Source organism: Dromaius novaehollandiae, chromosome 12 (assembly GCF_036370855.1).
Source record: "Dromaius novaehollandiae isolate bDroNov1 chromosome 12, bDroNov1.hap1, whole genome shotgun sequence".
Classification (NCBI taxonomy): domain Eukaryota; kingdom Metazoa; phylum Chordata; class Aves; order Casuariiformes; family Dromaiidae; genus Dromaius; species Dromaius novaehollandiae.
In genome coordinates this window covers 15,181,647-15,200,435 of record NC_088109.1, presented here as the reverse complement: position 1 = coordinate 15,200,435, position 18,789 = coordinate 15,181,647, and the positions used below count along the sequence as shown (strand labels likewise).

Here is an 18,789-nt window from a genome sequence, read left to right as displayed (position 1 = left end):
TGACAGTCCTTCTCACATGGTTCAGTCCTTTAAATTTGTTCTTGATATTAATGATGCTGGTACCTCCTGTCTCGTTAATTAGCCTACCGATCTGACCCTCGAGTTTTGTTCTTGGGCGTCTTCTCACATATTTGTTCCCCTCATTCTACAAAAGATTTTTTTCAGGAACAAACAGGGAGAAACCAAACACAAATTGTCAGTGAACATGCATTTGCACGGTGGACGTGCAGACCCTTGATGTTTAGAGAGCTGCTGTGCTTTCATCCATTTGAGACCAGCCAGTGAAGTCTCCAAGGGAATGAAATGTAATTCACTTTTCATTTTGGTTGAGTATGATGAACTCTTTTCATTAAGCTGAGACAAGAGGTTTTCTCCCTTCCTTTTAGCTAAAAATCTTTTAGGTATGTCTCCTTTTAGCTAAAAATCTTTCAGGTGTGTGACTTGTTTCTTGGATGCATGCGAAAGGAAAGGACTGAGCCATCACTGGTTGTAATTTGCCTCCAGGGCAGGGTCCAGTCAAGAAGGCCAGACTGATTTGGAGAGAGAGGACCAATGCCATCTGGCACATAAACCCACTGAGGGCCAGGGATTTTTTCCCCTTGGAAAACACATCTCTTGTAACTTCAGCAAGAGAAAATTCAAGTGCCCGGGCTTGGATCTACATGGATTGGGGAAGGAAATGTCTCCCCCTCCATTATGAAAGAGGGACATCTGCTGAGGTTGACCAGGGAGCGTTGAAACTTTGCCCTGTTTTGAAACTTCAGCCTGTTCCTGCTGACTTTTTTTTTTTTAATCGGATCTTCCAATTGCTATAATTTTTAGCTTTATTTCTTTCCTGAACTAAAAGTCTATTATCTTAATGTGCACTCCAGCCCGATTAGGGATGGCTACCATACAAGTGAAACGCATAATCTGGGAACTTCAAAGAGCTGGCGTCACACGGCGGGGTCACTGCAGCCCTTCCTTTTTCCCCATTAATCACAGCTCTTGGAGGCATCCTATATTCACTAACATCTTCTCCCCCTCCACTTCCCTGCAGCGATGTCAGGCAATGACAGATGTGGATGTCTCTTTCCGAAATGGTTAAGCAGAAAAATGCACAGTGACCATTTTATTGTGCCCTAATGATAGGGGGGGAACGGATGGAGGTCCTGGAAATACCTTTAGAAACACTCTCCGTCTTGGTGCTCTGCATGTGTGCGTGCAGCAAGGGCTCTAATTGCCTATTGGATGGGTCAATTTATCTTACAGTGTTCATTACTGACAATAAATTAATGTTTTGGACTGGCTGGTGGAATTTGCTCTTAAAGGACAGAGTAATCAAGGAGTACTTTCTCTGGCTCCATCTTTAAGCTGTTTAAATACCAGACTTCCTAAAGATTAAAAATAAAAAATACTTTTTCCCTTTCCTAAATATATATATATATATATTTAAAACTGTGTTGCATTTTAGCCCTGTGTACTAAAAATGAGGCATCTGCTAGGACCAAGATAAGCCCTGTCGCAGGCCTGAGGCTGGCAGGCGGTTGTCTAGGGTTTCTAAATACACACAACTAAGTAAAATTGGAGCAAATGAAATGGAGCAAGTATGTGGCCGGTGGATAGTTGAGTAATCAACTGTGAACCCTCTTCCATCAAGAGAGTGATGGGCCTTCCTCTCATCCCTCCTCCTCCTCCCCTTCTGCTCTGGCCCAAAGTCAGTCAGGGAGGGACGGAGGCTGTCCAAACCTTTTGCTTTTGTGCAGGGCTGGGCTGGAGTTCCCAGTAAGACAACTGGCAGCAGGAATCTGCTGGGTCGGATACAGCCTAGAGGAGGGGCGCGAGCAGGATGGGGGTCTCCAGTCCCAGGCAGAGCCCCGATGTGGAGGGGTGTATTGGGAAATGGGGAAAGTAGGATGGGGAGAAGGAGACTGCAATGTAAAAGCTCAGCTTAAAATCCAAATTTAACAGAAATGGAAAGCATCTGCGTCAGTCTCTTTTGAACCTTCCCTAACCCAAAGCAATTTCGGTTGTTGTTAATATGATTTTTATATGTGGTTAGAACTTAGGTGTTTTTCTGTGTGCTGTTAAGTGCATGTGGTTGGGCGTTTTTCCTCCTCATTTTTCTGCGTCTGACTGTTTGTTACATCCATTCAGTTGTCTTTGGAGAGTCTCTGGAGACTTACGGAGGTGGAGTGATGTAAGATCTTCTCCAAATTCTTCCAAGCTCGGAGTATGTTGGACACTAAATGGCCCTTTTCAGGGTCTTGCTGTAGCGTTCCACAGTCCTGTGACTTCGGATGAGAGTGCTTTTGGATGTGGTTAAATAAATAACGGTTTAAGTCACAGGAAAAGTATCAATCAAGCAATGGACTAAATCATTGATATTCTGAATAGCTTGTGATCTTCTCTCTTCTCCGTTTTGTTTGCATAAAAGTGTATTCTGTAAATGTCATCCCAGCCCAAAGTAGACTATGTCAGATTTGCAGCTTCACTCTTGCTGCTGTTCTCCGAGGATTTGTACGTTAGCTCTGGGGAAAGATATTAAGTTCAGGAGCAGGACAGTATGTGTCAGGTAAATGACAAACCAGGCATTAGTGTGCGTGGGTATATGGCAAGGTAGCTACGTGTAACTCCTCAGTTACAAAAAATAAATTTTGCTTTGTTTTTTAAATGGATGAAAGTAACTTCTCAAAGGTCAGCCTATCCATGCGAAGAATAAATACCCTTTTCTCTAGACTGACGGCCTATTGACTGCTTTTGCCTCTTTAGTTGCTGATTCCCATCAAGAACCTGTTCAGGTAGATATTTCCAAGAGGGACCATGTGGAAGCTGCTCTAGCAATGGACTTGTCCCGAACCTGCGCTGGTCCCTTCAACTCAACGTTTCAAACTGAAAGGGAGCCTGAAAAAACATTTTTTACATGCTCATTACTACCAGTTCAGGTCATAGGAGATCAGTATTTGCCATGAAAGCAGGACTACTTTTTTCTCCTGTGAAAAGTTTGCCTTTTTTTTTTTTCCCCCCCCTCTAACTTTTTCTTAAATCAACTCCCGTTTTCAGTGGACATAGCATTTTGGTTTAAAAAAAATAAATTCTTAGGTGAGGCCTGTTTAGTATGTACTTGGTGCTGCAAAAGCAGTTTTGGATAGCTGCTAATTTAGGACACTTAATTGTAAAGTTAATGTGAAGAGGTAGAAGAGCGTGTACAGAACGTTCTTGAAAAGTCAAAGCTCTCTTTGCTGTTGCTCCGGTTTGTCAAGCTGTGCTTTAGGTTGATGCCTCGCGCTTTTGTAGTGCCCATATATTTCGATATCATAATGCATCTTTTTTGGCTCCCTAATTTTGTCACCATGTAAGGTGTGCCCCGCCCCATGAGGCACTCAAGCTGTTCGCTTCAACTGGTTTTAATTCTGCCACCACAAACTTGAAGCAAGTGTTGAGTTTATGCGTTTTGGCTGGTAACCACAGAGTAAACATCTTTATGCTCTCCTCTACGGGCTCCTGGCAGCCAGGTCGGCGAACGCCACAGGCAGTCCCAGTTTGAAATGCCAAAATGCCCCTTCATCCTCTACGGGCAGCAGGGGATGGGGCAGCTCCATCCAATTTTCATCCACAAAAGCAAGGAGCTTCAGCTACATAGCAGACCCACTGGTTGCAACCCTTCCTCCAAGAGGTGTACCCTACCGAAATGTCTCTCCTCCCCAAATCGGGAGGGAGGTCCTCTCCCTTCCCCCCACACTGAGTCCTGTTACCTGCCCAGATTTGGTCTGTCGGGAGAGGCTTTAGAGGGCCACGTGCCCTCTCATACCCTTCCGCAACACGGCAGAGATTCTGGAAAGATTTTTAGGGTGGCATAGACATGAATGATTGCTTTTAGCTTTTCTTCAGAATATCCTGTTGGAGACGTCCATGCCATGGCATCCAAAGCAATGTACTATTCTCGAATTAGCAGCTTCTTGTTGTATTTGTGGTGCAACTGGAGATTTTTTTTTTTCTTTAAGATGAGATTTCTCTGCAGCAAAAGCATTAATAGCCGTGTGAAAAGATTCCTAATTACAAACTTCAGCTCAATTACTAATTAAGTCTATTGTCAGACTGAACAACTTTTTAAAAACAAATTATGGACCAAAATATCTCTTTTGTGAGTAGGTTTTTCTTACTTAGTAATTTTATTGCTTTTGTATAAGTTTTCTCTGCATGAAACAGCTGAGTTCGAACCAAAATAGACATGTCGCTGCATTTCAATCCAAGCAAAAACTCTCGCTAGACTGAAACCCAGTTGTCTTGCCCCGCGTGGGCTGTGCAGCGTTACGGGCCCTGGGACTGCAGCGTTTCCTGCTGGCACGTATCCGGGGGGAGCAGGCCCTCGCTGTGCACGGTCCTGCTGTCCCGGGTGATGCCAGTTCCCAGATGGATAAAGCGACTATGCTGCCCTTGCGCTGGCGCAAGCCGCGGGCTGGTTGGTACCCGCAGGCCGTGCGTCTTGCAGCGCGGGCAGCATCACCCGCTTGCTCGGTACCTCCACCACCGCGACTCGTCTGCCTGCTTGAGTTGTCCTTTTAAAAACAAAGGAAGCAGACACGGGTTTATTGTGACGATTTCTTTCTAGTCCAGCAGCATCCCTCCAGCCAGGGGCCGGTACCAGCTGTTTCGGGGTGATGCATGAAGCCTCCTGCCCCGGAGGGCAAAATTCCCTGTGACCCAGCTGGTGACGGACACTTTCCCCCAAAGCCCACGAGCTGTAACCCGCCTCCCTCGCTGCAGTCCATTGCTCGTCTGAATCCTAGCGCAGGGCTTGCGTGCGTTTTGCCTGGCTCGACGAGTGCTGGAGGCATGCAGAGGGGATCGCTCTGCCCTTCCCACGAAAGGGTTAAACTGAGTTTTCAGCAACCGCTGTAGGCAGGACATAAGACTGCAGCTCCGTACTCCCTTACGAGCCCTCGGCGCGCGCGTGAGTGCGCTTGGGAGGCAGCGTACTGCTTTGACAGCAGCTTGACATTGCCTCGAAAGGTGCTGGAGGCTCTGCAAGCACTTGCCGGGAGGGGGTGGGGGAGCGGGAAGCGTGTCAGGCAGCACTGCAGCCGCAGCCGCCTCCTGCGCTCAGCCCCGCTGCTGCAACTTGGGGGTTTCGGCGCAGCTCAGCTGCCGGCCGGCTCGGGGGCAGGAGGCAGCCTCCGCCGCAGCACCAGCTGCCTGCAGCTTCCCTTCTGCTTCCTTTTCTTTTTTTTCCTTTATTTTTTTCCCTCCTGCCTGAAATCCCCGTGAAAGCCACCGCAGGGTTCACGCGCAAAAGGGCAAGCGCGTCTCCATGGGATGATGCCTGCTCCCGGCCAGCGCGCTCCGAGTGGGAACGCCGCCGGGAATGAAGTGCACGCTTTACGTTTGCTGCATCTGCCGGAGAGCCGGGGTCCGCTTGCCGCCTCCCCTTCGACCAGCTGCTCGCGTTAATCAGCGCCTTTCCAACTTTTGCTTTGCAATGCCCGATGGCCGGTCGAGCTGAGAGAGCTAGCACTGGATTTTTAGGACCAGCTAAAAAAACCCCGTAGCCTTCGCTCTTCAATCGCCACACAGGACTGGAGAGTCTCGCTTTCCAAAGAGTCATGTAAAGACATTTGGTTTTTAGGGATTGCAACGGTTTTGAGTCCTCGCAAACCGGAGTGCACAGGACGGCGGTGTTTTTCCCGCTGTGGAGCGGAGGAGCAGCGTGCGCGGTGCAGCCCGGCTCGGCTGCGGGAGCGGGCTGGAAGGGAGGGCTGCGAAGTGACTCCAGCGCAGCCAGGGAGAGCGAAGGAGCTGCTGTTGCAGATAGTCGAATGCTTTGGTAGATAAAAGCAGACATGCTTTGTGGACTGAAAAAGGATTTGCAGTCAGACTTTGGTGAGTGAGCCTGTAATATTTCCCTCCCCTCCCCCTTTCCTCCAGTAGTTTACTTTTATTTACTCGCATTTCCTTTAACTGCCTTAAATATCACTAGCGATTTCATGTGCTACTTTCCAGGGGATTTTACAAATCCAGACCTTAGCGTACAGACTGTGACTTAATTTCTTTGATTTGTGAAATGTGTCTCTGCTGCTGTGGGAAGACTTTCTCCCGGTAGCCCCTGGAGATTACCCTGTAGGCTGCTCCCCCTCTTCTGCCTTCTTGGCTTGCGGGATTGGAAGACATAGGGGCTGCTCTTAAGGCACCTGAAATATTACGAAGCCTTTGCAGCTGCTTTGTTTTATTTTATTTTTTCTTTTAACAAAAGCAAAATGTAACTCTTCTAAAATTATTTTTCAAGATCAGTGTGTGAACGGGCTGGGCATTCAGTGACGGTGAAAATGGGGCTCTGCTTGTGACTCTGGAAGAAGGAGGGGGGTGAGGGGCTCTGCTGACCACAGGGGATCACTCCCCACCCTGAGCATCGTCTGCCGCTGCATTGTCCAACTTAAAATATTTCAGCTCATGCTAGAAAACTGCCATTTCGATGAGACGCTGACTCCTGTTTGGAAACCTGGGGTGCTGTTAATGTGGAGTGTAAGAAATCTGTTTTGTCCCTACACAAGAGTAGGTAGATCAGTGTAGAAGGGCACCTTGCCAAAGGGCACAGCCACCAAATCCTGGCACCAGCTTCTCCAGGATGGGTAGGCTCTGGCATTTCCAGCCGGGGTGCAATATTTGGGCACTTTGCTGCATGCTGTCTCTCTGCTTGTTGGAGCTAAATCTGCTGCATGGAGCTGGCTTTTCTCTTCTCCGATACAAGCTTTTCCCTTCTGAAAGCAGAGACGTTGGAGTTGGAAGTAGAGAGGTAATTTATGGTTTCTGAATCATTTCACATTGCTTGAAGGGATTTAGTGAGACACACTCTGTCCTGACTCTGGCCCCAAGTTGCCCTAAAGCATGAACCTTGTATCAGTTAACTTCAGAAAACTGTCCTCCCTCCCTAAATCTGAGGGGTAAAATAAACCGGGTGTAAACCAGTTCAGCTTGGCCGTGTTGCCTAATCACATGAATGGTGACTAAATGCAATGTCCACTTACCATATCAGCCCAGCAAGGAGTGGTTTGGGGGCTGGGGCTTATTTCAAAGCTGACTGAGCCACGGAGAGGAGTCCCAGTAGGTAGAGAGAGCCCGAGCGTGTGATTTAACGGGGCAGGAATGCAGCCGTTCCACGGAGAGATCAAACGGCAACTTGGCAGGAGCTCCCACCGCTCTCGGGGCTGAGCCGTAAGCTGGGCCCCCGACTCGGGGCTGGCTGATGCTGACTGCGGTAGAGGAGTCTCCTGGATGCCACCAGCCGTGGGGGCAGGTCAGTTGTCCAGTTCCTCAGATGTGTCGCCAGAGGCTTCTGAGGCTTCTTTCGTGCAAGTCCTGGCGATAGCGCTGCTGCTGCAAATTCGTGATATTGCCTGGGTGCTGCGTGATTGAATGGGAAATTTTCCTGGCCTGAACTCCCAGACCTCTCTTGAGGGACATTGGGTCAACCCTGTGCGTAGCCCTGCCTCGTACAAGGGAATGGTGCATTCACGGACCTGGTGAGGAAACCTCCTTCACCCAGGCACCAGACCCTTACGGCTTGTGCTGGTGGTGCTCCTGGGGACCACCTCCACGCTTCCATCACCCGGTAGGTGCTGGTTTCTGTAGCATCCTTCAGCGAGGCCCTCTTTTGCCCCAACCATAGTGCGAAGACACAGAGAGAGGCCGGTGGCCGTCTCATCTTGTCTGCGCCATCTTTCTCTTAGCTCTCTCCTGCAGACAGAGCCCAGAGGAAAGCTTTGGGGGGGACTGGTTACAACGTAGTGGGTTTGATTTTGCCATGGCTTAATGCAGCTCTTGATCACCCAAGTCTGTTCTCAGTGTGGTTTTTCTCCTGATAACCTGCATTTTCATGAGACTGTGAAATTTCATCATCTGGAAATCATCTGAGATGGAAGCAATAAAGTGACTTGTGTTCACATTACTCATTTTAGCATTTTAAGTGTGACGGGCAAAAATGGAACCCAAATAGTTTTTTTTTTTTTTTTTTAAGAGGCAGTCAAAAAGTGTTTCCTGACTTCCTGGGCTGACCACCACTGCCAGGGTCTTGGTGATTTCTTTCTTCCCCACTGGCCTTTGTTTAATAATAATAAAAAAAAAAAGTCCTATCAGATAAATATATTTTTTAATACAGAGCTCTTGTCTGCCCTTCATAACTGAAGGGCCACAAAGCGCAAACTAGCAGTGATGTGGTATGGGAAGGTGGGGGAACTTTTATCTTCTGCTTAGCATAAACTTGTATGTGGCTCTGCTAATACCAATGTGACATGGTGTTTCCACAAGAGACTTTACAATCAAATTCTTCTTGCAGTTGGAGGACTTCCTAAAATGCTTTTTGGCCTTCTTGAAGTCTGGGAAGACCTGGTATGTTTTTCTCTAGCAAACTCTATGTTCAGTTAGTCCTTATGGCAGGATCACTGCAGGAGTGGGCAGAATGGCAGAGGTAATTGAACCTGCTTCTTGCTGGTCAAACTGACCAGCTGAGATCTGATCACAGACTACTCCAAGTTAAATGGTGAGCTGATGTGACATAGGCAATTTCAGAAAACCCTTCCTATGTTGGAGGTATGTGTTTCACAGAATCACAGGATGGTTGAGGTCGGCAGGTGATCTGCAGATCGTCTGGTCCAACCCCTCTGCTCAAGCAGGACCACTTAGAGCGCGTTGCCCAGGGTCCTGTCCAGACAGCTTCTGAATATCTCCAAGGAAGGAGATTGCACAGCCTCTCTGGGTGGCCTGTTCCAGTGCTCAGTCACCCTCACGGGAAAGACGTTTTTCCTCGTGTTCAGACGGAACTGCCTGTGTTTCAGTTTGTGCCCATTGCTTCTCGTCCGATTGCTGGGCACCACTGAGAAGAGTCTGGTCCCATCCTCTTGACACCCTCCCTTCAGACACTTACACACGTTGATTAGAGTCATACCCCCCCCCCCCCCCCCCCCCAGTCTTCTCCAGGCTGAACAGTCCCAGCTCTCTCAGCCTTTCCTCACAGGAGAGATGCACCAGTCTCTTGATCATCTTAATGATGATCTTAGCCCTCCGCTAGACTCGCTCCAGTAGCTCCATGTCTCTCTTGTACTGGGGAGTCCAGAACTGGACACAGTACTCCAGATCTGGCCTCGCCAGGGCTGAGTAGAGGGGAAAGATCATCGCCCTCAACCTGCTGGCAAAGCTCTTCCTAATGCAACCCAGGATACCACTGGCCTCCTTGGCCACAAGGGCACATTGGTGGCTTATGGTCACTTTGTCCACCAGGACTCCCAGGTCCTTCTCTGCAGAACTGCTTTCAAGCAGGTCATGTGTTTGGGTGACACCATTATTTTTTCATTTTTAAAACATGGTTTGTGTAGAAAGCCAGGGAAAGAAAACAAACGTGGTAGATCAGGATGTTCTTCAGTACATTTCCCATTTGTTTTCTTTTGCTGTTGCAAGCCATGCTCGCAGCCTAACCGAGATGCATTCTCTGCACACAAGGGACAGCAGTACGAATTTCCTGTGCCTTAATCCTCACCAACAAACTCCATCCTTTATTTGTAGGGTGAGGATGGCCAGCAAAAGTGACTCGTTAATAGATCTTTGCCTCCTCTTGCTTGCAGATTTTGAGGGGATCGGTTCACCTGTGATCCTGGTCTGTGCTGTCATATGCTGGGCCAGATCTTCCTATCTTCCCATCTTCCCAAACAGGCAGGAGGACAAATAGAGAAAAATGCCTGAAAGAAAAAGAGAGCTGTTGTGAGGAGCTAGAAGACAACAGGAGGAAACCTTTATAGATAAGTCTTCTAGGAAGAAAGATTTTATCTTTCTTATTAAAAAATTTATCACAATAGTATTATTTAATGTAACTTCTACTCATCCAGCTGCTTACGTCACTTGTCGATTTTGCCTCAGAGGCAGCTAAGTAAAAGATTAAGAGAATGAGAAACTGAGATGCACTTAGCAACTGAGACATCTTTGGGTCTGGGACACAATCACAGTTGTGGGTGTTTTTTTTTGTTTTTTTTTTTTTTTTTTCCTAAACTGGGCAGAGAGAATAAAGGGTCACTGAGTTTGGGCCATTCCTCTGCCTTGAACTAGTATCAACTGTACCAATGTTACTTGTTAGTCCACTTTGCATTTGAAGACAGCCATGCTGGAGACTCCACATTAACTCCAGTTTTTTCACTAAACTTTAATATTAAAGAAAAGCTTTTCCTGTCCTAACTGGGAGAACAGATTACTCCTTCACTCTGTGCATCACTTTTTCAAATGTCTGAAGACAGTAATAACCTTTTCTCTCTTTCCCCTCTCTCTTCTCTTTAGGATAGACAACTCATCTTACTTCAACCTAGTCTGATAAGATGTCTTCTAGATGTCTGACCAGACTGCATTGACCTAATCAGAATGAAGTCCAGCTGGACCACATCTTTCTTGGACTGTGGTATCCAAATCTGGACGTTGTGATGAGTAAAATGATGGGTAAAATGAAAAAATGATTTCACAGCTCTTGCAGGCTCTAGCCATCATTATAATGTACCACTAAGGTATTTGCTCTTCTTGCATATGCCATGTCACTGTTGACTTGTGTTTGGTTTGTGATCCACAGCATCTGAAGAGCCTCTTCCACAAAACTATTATTTAGATTGCTTTTCCCATCCTTTATTTGTTCATTTGATTGCTCCTGCCCAGGTGTAGTAACTTGCATGCATCTCTACTGAATTGCTTATTTGTTTTCTCAGATCAATGTCAAACAGGTATGAGTCATTCTGGATTAAAAGTTTGCTTTCCAGCCTACTTCCAGTCCCTCGTAGCTGGTGATTGTCAGTAAGCTTAATAAGTGCAATCTCTCTGCAATCATTCAGGTCGTTAATGAAAAGCTGGACTGTTACCAGGCTCGGGATGGGCCCCTGTAGAACTCCATTTAATACATCCTTCCCTTCTGATTGTGAACAACTGATGACTTTTCTCAGTGTGTGGTTTTCCAATCAGTTTTGCATACACTTCATAATCATCTGTATCCTGTTCCCAAACATGCTTATAAAAATAGCATGTGAAATCATGTCAGAAGCATTTCTAAAATTGAGATACCCTGCATCTACATTTGAATATCTCCAAGGAAGGAGACTCCACGGCCTCTCTGGGTGACCTGTTCCAGTGCTCAGTCACCCTCACAGGAAAGAAGTTTTTCCTCGTGTTCAGACAGAACTTCCTTGCAACTCGCGTTTTCCATCCACCCAGAAATGTTGCTCTAGAAATTGGGTGGGCATGACTTAGTCATGGTAGATCCAGATTTGAGATTAGCCCTCCTAGTTTTCTTCTAGCAGCTCACAAATAGATGATCAGTTCCAGGAACTGAAGATAAGGCGATAGATTTGTAATATTTTTGCCCGCTCTCCAATATTGCATCTCTTTTAAAGCTGAACGTATGCGTATGTTAGGGCAAAGCGTGTGCATATGTTAAGGCATGTAGGGTTTGATTTCCTTTGAAAATGGAATTTTAAAATTGATATTTGCATGTGGATGCCAATGTTTATTGCTTGTAATGCTGTCTAGTTAGTTCAAGGATGGAAATAATGAAATTCTAGCAGAAAGTCAGAAGAAGGTACAAGGGAGCTCAGAGGAGGGAAGGGTGCCTGTGCCTTTGTGTTTGGGCAAGAGTAGGTGTTACGAATAAAAGGAACAATTAAAGCTAACAAGTAATAAAAATCAGGAAGGAGGTGGTGTTGCAGATCTGGAGGAGAGGAAGTAGAGCAAAAATAAATATTTATCAGGGTTCGCCAATTGACAACTGAATGCTACCAGGCATAATAACATTTAAGGGTCTCTTCAGCTGTCAGTTCAGCTACGGCATAATTTTTAGCATGTGAGTAATCCCATCAGGGTATGTGCATGGTCTTAAGCCTTGCTAGGATAGGACCCCTGGGTCATTTTATGGCTGTCTAGTCTAGTCAAGGTGGCAGAATACTTTTTCAAGACAAGCGTGCTTCCGTGGGAGTTATGGAAATGTGGGTTCTGTGACAGTCTGACTGCCAGTCTGGTTCTGATTATTCTTTTTATTATTATTCCCTTTATAACAAGAAAAATTACTAGCCAAGCTGAATGTTCTCATCTGCCTAATTTATTAATCTGTGGATTCTCAAATCAGTCTGGTAACTTTAGCGACGTGCAAAATCACAAAGGATAGGTTACGTGAATTTCTCTTCTTCCATTCCCAACAATTGCCATCCTCAATTTTTTTATTTTAATGAGAATTTTTTTTCCTTTGACCGTGTGTTTTTGTTCAAGGATCTGATAATTACATGCTTGGAGACGATGGCTTTTCAAAAGCATCTTTCCCAGCAATTTTCAACTGGAGATGTGGATAAAAATATCTCCCCAGTTTTTTTATCAGAAATGTTTTCAGTAATGTGCAATTATGAGCTCTGCCTTCATTCAATTCATCCTGGAAGAATTTGCTTCACAGGGAAATTCGTTTCCTAGCTGCTGTAGATGCCAACATAGTTGGCAGCTGCAGGATTTTGTGGGTAGGAGGGGAAAAAAAGGACCAGAAATGAAAATTGCTGTGAAGTAAATTGGTCCTAACACCTGGAAACCATGAAAAGATGGAATATCATATTTTTTTGTTAAATCATTGTTAATTTGCTTTGCATATCAGTCCCAAAATGGCCTTGCAGAAGCTATTTAGTGAAGCTGAGACGTGAAGAGATGGTCCCACTTAATCATGCCTCACAGCTGATCTGTTTCTTGTTGTGCAAGTTCGTGAAATTATGTTAGAAAGGTGAAAGGAGTTGTGGTTTTCTTGCTGGTAGTACTCTAGCTTCCAGTCTCCGTATATAATTACCACTCTGTGTGTATATCCTAATGAAGCTGTAAGTTAAGAGCTGACTCGGGTCTGGGGAGAGCAATATTGGCATCGAGGCAAGAAGGGTCGCAGAGCAGTCACAGAAAGAGTAAGCACACTCTTGTCCGGGGAGGCAGGACCTTGCGCTGTGATGAGCAAGATCTGGCTCCCAGCTCTGCTGGCGTAAGGATGAAAATGGGATTTGTTGCATCCTCATCCTTCATCACATCCTCCTCCTCCCTAGGAGGGGAGGGGGGTTCCTGATCTTGCGTCTGCCCGGCTCTGGGGGCTGGAGGTGGGGAGGGAGGCAGGACCTACCTGAGGGATGTTCCTGCCCCTGTGACTTATCGAGGGTGACTTTTTATGAAATGCAATGCCATTTGGGTAGGGTTAAATGCCTGGTGTAAGATGAATGTGCGTATTTCGCTGAAGTTTTTTCAATAATGTGCTGCGTTTCCCAGATAACCTAGGTAGGACCCGTGGGGCGAGTCTCTGTTGCACCCCCAGAGCTGGCTCTCCTGGGCACGCTCGGGGTGTGCTTTGGAGGAGCGCGGCTTTGGAGCAGGGCTTGGCATGCATGTGGCAGCTGTGCTTTTAAGCCTGCTGTGGCTCGCGCCGGGACGCTGGTGTGGACCCATTCCTGCGGGATGGCTGTTTCCATAGACCTGCAGCAGTAACTTCTTTTCCGCAACGCGGCGAATGTTTTCCTGTCGCACCCTTCGCGTGCCGCGTGGTTCGTGCACCAAGTCATCCGCAGCTGTTAAACGACCCGGCTCACCCGAATCGCTGAGCAACTCCTCCCTCCCAGGCTCTGCCTCGTTCTTCCCACCCGCGCGGAGCCCCGCAGCCTGCAGGAGCAGCGCGGGCAGCCCCTTCCTCCGCGGGAGCTGTTGCCCTGGCAGACCCGGGGCAGGTGTGAGGGTGCAGCTCCATCAGGTGCTTTGCCCAGCCAAATAACCCCCCTAAGGCAGGGGCCTGCTCCTCTGTCTTTCAGCAACCACACGTGTTACAAATGCTGAAGGGCTCAGTTTTCCTGTTGCTCCTGTGCTGTAACCGGTCCCCACTGTAGTGTCCCCAACCCTGGTGGAGTTGTCCCAGCAATAAATCCGCCCCTCCACCGTGCCGGTAGCATAGGCCCCCTCCTGCCCTGCTCTGGGTGATGGCTGATCCTTACCAGGCCATCTTAGAGGTGGATCTTTCAGCCCGTAGCCTGTTCCTGCCCCTGTGATTTATCAAGGGTAACTTTTTTTTTTTTTTTTAATATGAAATGTAATGCCACTTGGGTAGGATTAAACTCTTGGCATAAGACGAATGTATGTATTTTGCTAAAGTTTTTTTTAATAACTTAAGGCATTCCCCATATAACCTTTTGTGTAAACACACCATGTTCCTTCCTGCCATGTAACGCTATGCTCTGTTATCCGTACTGCAAGAATACCTCAAAACCACGGCCCCGCAGCTCGTCGTCCTCATCTCCCCCGGTGCAAGGATGTGTTTGGAGAAGGGCATCTCTGGGAGATTCCTGCAGGTCCGTCCTCTGCCAGCTCCTCCAGAGCACACGATGGAGTCGCTTGCGGGAACCAAGTGTGTGCAGGGCAGGAGAGGACTAGCTGCAAGTCGGGGCACAGCATCACAGGAGGTGCTTGACCTCCAGAGAGATCAGTGGAAAGATGCGCAGGTACTTTTTGTAGATCTGGACCAAGTGTCCCAGGTGACTTCTCTCTCTTGCCAGCCTGTAGAGCCAAAATCAGGAGGAGGTTTGGAGGTGCCTGACCTAGAGAGCGCTCCCCTGCTTGCTCCCCATTTTGCACCTAAGCCAAGTTTCGCCCCGCAGTCCGTTGCTTCCTCTCCTGCCCTTGCCGTGCAGCGTGCAGCTCTCCGCTTGCGCTGAAGTTTTCCTTCCCTCTCGCTGCTGTTGCTGTCGGGCGGTGGCTGAGCATTGCCCAGCTCCAGACAGGCCCCAGAGAGGCGATGATAGTCAAGTAGCTGCAGTGATGTTGTCAGGCTGGGGAAGAGCAAGAAAGAGAGGTATGTTTATTATTATTAATAATAATAAACAAAAAACAAGGGAACCCCCCCCCCCCCTTGGTTCTTTTTATCCCCATCCTTCGCATTCAGGTGAGCTCAGCAGATGGATCCCATCAATTAGCCGGAGCTGTGATAAGCGTTCGCCTTGCAGAAACTGGAAAACAAAACCTTTTGGAGTCTGCGGCTCCGGCTAACAAGTGAAGTGCCACTGGCTTTCTCTCCTTTTTATAAGTCCCTTTATCATTCAGCAGCCGACTCAAGCAGCACCATGAGCTATAATAGGCAATTAGCTCCTAGCAGATTTATGTGACACTGCATTTTATAAGCAAACAATCATATGCGTTTAATCATTAAATGGATCTGCTGTATCTAATGTTCACAAGGCCGATCTTTCTCTCTCCTCCCTGTGCACGTGCTCAGCTCTCTTGCTGTCACTTTACAGCAGTGACCCCCAGACTTTAACACTCGTCTAAAACTCTGTTACTTGGCAGCTGCCTTTGGTGCTGGGTAAGCAGTGGCGAGAGGTAAGTACATGGCGTTAGCTGCTCCCGGAGACATCCGGACTCCATCTAGAGGTTGGCAAGGTGGGTACAGGAGGAGCCTGATGCCAAGGATTTTCCTTTGCCTTGTGCTGCAGACACGGTGTGGTGGGGGGGTCATACGGGTACCGCGCAGCCTCGCGTGCCTCGGCAGAGTGCACGTGTCGAGTGATAGGCAGTGATTTATGAAGCGTTCCCTAGACTTTGCTGGAGTTGGAAAGCAGTCAGATGGTTTTACTGTTTGTGGTTAATTTTAGAAATACCTGCGTGCATTACTCTTCCACACATCTATTACACACTCGACAGAACCTGCTGGTTTTAATTTTTATTAACGTAAGTGCCTTGTTGAATCAAAATTAAGTGCATATTTGGGAACCATAATGTGAAGCATTACACTTAACGGTGTGTGTTCTCGACGGGTGAGAGGCTATCACGTGAGTCTTCTCTCTCCTCAGTACCCTGCGGTCTTCTGTTACACCTGAATTTTCCCCAATTTCATTGCCACTTCCTACCCTGTGTAAGCTGTAAAACTCCTAGCTGCATTTTTTCAGATATATGTTCCTCTCTAACTGTGCTCGGCCTTGGATTGCAGGGGGTGGGGAGAAGGTAGGGGTCCGAGTCCTGCAAGGAGCAGGATTTCAGCCTGAAAAGCCCAAGACTGTCCCTGCTTGTTCAGAAAGGTGCTCACAAGCGTGAGGATCTCCTGAGCCTTTCAGCGGATAGCAGAGGCCAGCTTGCAGCAGTGTGTTCTGATTTTTGCAAGGATTTTCCATGCCTCTTGGAATTATTGTGCTGGCTGTGGTCGAGAGCGGGTTCTCCACCTGCTTTGCATCGCCCGTGCAGTGTAAAGCACCGGCACAAGTGTTTGCATGAAGGGAGATACGTAAAACAGCTGGAGTGCATTAATAACCCTGCTGGAGCACGGCCTTATCCATCTTTCATACTATACGGATGTTTGTGTTCGTCACGATGGTGCTGTGCTGGTCTTTGAGCATCAGCCTCTTTGGAGGATGGGGAGTCAGCAGAGCCGGCCCACTCCCTGCTGGTGCGGGGGGACGGCTGTCCCAGCTGGGGCTCATAGAGAAAGCAAGAGGGGCGGTAACAGGAGCAGGGCTTGTGGGAGACTAGATTTAATGGGCAATTCAGGGACTCGCTGATTTTTAACAGCTATTTTGATGGGGGTGAGACCAAACCACTTCCAGCATCAAGGAACTTCGAGCTTTGAAACTTTCTTATTTCATCTTGTTGTCCTTATAAATCTGATATTCCCCAACTCTTTGATTTCTCCTCTTCTCCCTTCTCCTTTCATTTTCAGCAAGCCTCTTGCATAAACTTTCCTTAGTCATTTATCTATAAGCTTATTCCATCTCTCTTACAGCTCCTGTGAATCCTCCTGACACAGTCTAGGATAAAAGCAGCCCAGACGCATACACGGGCCATTGCATAATGGATGGTTTGTGTGTCAGAGTCTAAAATCTACATATGTTTAGATCAGTCGTGAAGTGGGAACATCTGTATATATTCATATATAATGGCTTTTACCACATGAATGAATAATCCAACTCCCACGATTTGCTATTTACTTTTTTGAAACATTGCTACTTAGCTAAACACTGGGGGGAGAAGCACATTTATGGGAATTAAGTCTTAGTAAGATTTAGTGGAGCTTTGTGGATAAGCTGGAAACAAGTCTAAATGGGTGCCGGAAATCTTTCTTTATTTTTAAGTTAATGCTGTCTGCAACTTATTCCCCATTTCTTGACTCCTAGTGGTTTTTAAGCACTTTGCTTCAGAATGCAGTGCAAATCCAGGATAAAGCACCTGATTTGCAACTACTGCATTGAATGTCATCCCATGTGATGCCGTCTCTCACTAGCTGTCTTTGCAGTCCTCCTAGAAGGGTTCCCAAGCCTCAGGAGCCTCAACATGGGCTGGGGGTCCAGTTGGGTGGTTGCCCCGTTGCAGTGTCGCTGGCAGACCTACTTGTGAGAAATTCTAGTGGCCTTGGCCCATGGCGGGCTGGAAAAAGCTGTTGAAGATATAGGTCACCCCTTTCAAAAGAAGGCTGGTGACTTGCTACCTCTCATCGCTGCTGGGTCAATCTATTTTATTCTCTTCCCACGGTCAGGGACCCCTCTCAGAGCTGGACAAGCTCCCCCGAGCAGGTCACTGTGCATGTGCCCGGCTTTGGGCTTCTCTTAACCACGATGGTCCTGCTTCACCAAACTGTGCTGATTTTCCATTACCCCTCTTGAAGTTGTAGTCTAGCCGAGATGATAAGATCAGTGCCATAACAAATGGTGTCACGGACAGCTTTGATATCCGCTTCTCATAGTTCATTTCACTCTTGTTTTTTGTGCCGGTGTTGACGGCATCATTTAGGTTTTATTTATATCTGTTTTCTCACTTCACCCCTTGGTCCCTGGCTCATGCTGTTATTAAATGTTATTGCACTGAAGCCCATCTCTTCTGCTGCCTCATTTGCTTGGGGTTTTCTGTTTTCTTGCGTTTTGTGTGGGCTTGCTTGCCGCTGTTGGCACTGCGATTGATCCTGCATCGATCTGAGCCACCTCTTGACCCAGCACAGCAAATCTCCCAGATTTGATTCTTCATTTCTTTTTCTGGTCCTGCTCCCAGAGCTGGCGCAGGCTTGTGATGAGGAGCGGGGAGACGGCGCTAGCCTGGGCAGGGGCAGGGCGACCTCCCTCGCAGCTGCCCGGCCAGGCTCCCGGCGCCGGCCCCTTGTTAAGCCTTGCGCGAGCAGGGGCTGCTGATGTCAAGCTGAGCCTCTCTAATAGATCAGCAGAGAAAGTGTGATTCACTGTAAGAGGGTTTTTTCCCCATCCCATCGTTATCAAAAACTTACCTTTCCTAGAAGGTTTCCTTGAGATTGGTTTACCGCCGTTAGCCGAGCCCCACATAGCATGCTGTAAATCTAGCGCAGGCACTAAAATTTTATGTGTGCTCTTGGGAGCACTTATTTTACATGGCTAGCGTGGACTCTCTCGGAAGTACTACAGGAGTAAAACAAACAAACAAAAAAAGATGTGTTGCAACTTTAACGGTCCCCTCATCAAAAAAAGATTATCAAGCTGTTCGCTGGCACGGCGTCTTGCTGCTGCTTTACCCTTCCTCTCCCCTGAATCCAGTGGGTTTTTCTCTGCCCTGGCCACTGCCTGCTCTAAGAGGAGTGAAAAGCCACCGGGTACCTCAGTGTCGCGGATGTCGCTTCCTCTCATGGGGAGGACACACGTGTTCCCACACTGAGGCTCGAGTGCTGCCGCTTCCCTGTCCAACTTCTGGCCCTCCGACCTCTTCTTAAGGAGCTACGTACTCTCCTCCCACGTAGGTGCTCCCGCGTTGGGAGCTGCCTTCTCCCCTTCCCTTCGGCACGTGAACTGGACCGTGCTT

The 18,789-nt window shown here is 47.6% G+C and overlaps 1 protein-coding gene across 3 annotated transcripts in view; it reads left to right on the top strand.

Annotated features, from left to right (window-relative positions):
* Positions 1-18,789, top strand: part of GRIP2 (glutamate receptor interacting protein 2) — a 299,043-nt gene that overhangs the window by 203,625 nt on the left and 76,629 nt on the right. The window contains exon 1 of one of the 3 annotated variants that reach the window (XM_026093139.2): positions 4,991-5,859. The exons of the other annotated variants lie outside the window; for them this stretch is intronic. Within the exon in view, the coding sequence (XP_025948924.2) occupies positions 5,820-5,859 (40 nt within the window). The 5' untranslated portion in view covers positions 4,991-5,819. Of the gene's footprint in view, positions 1-4,990; positions 5,860-18,789 lie in introns of those variants that run through there. 3 annotated transcript variants of the gene reach the window in all.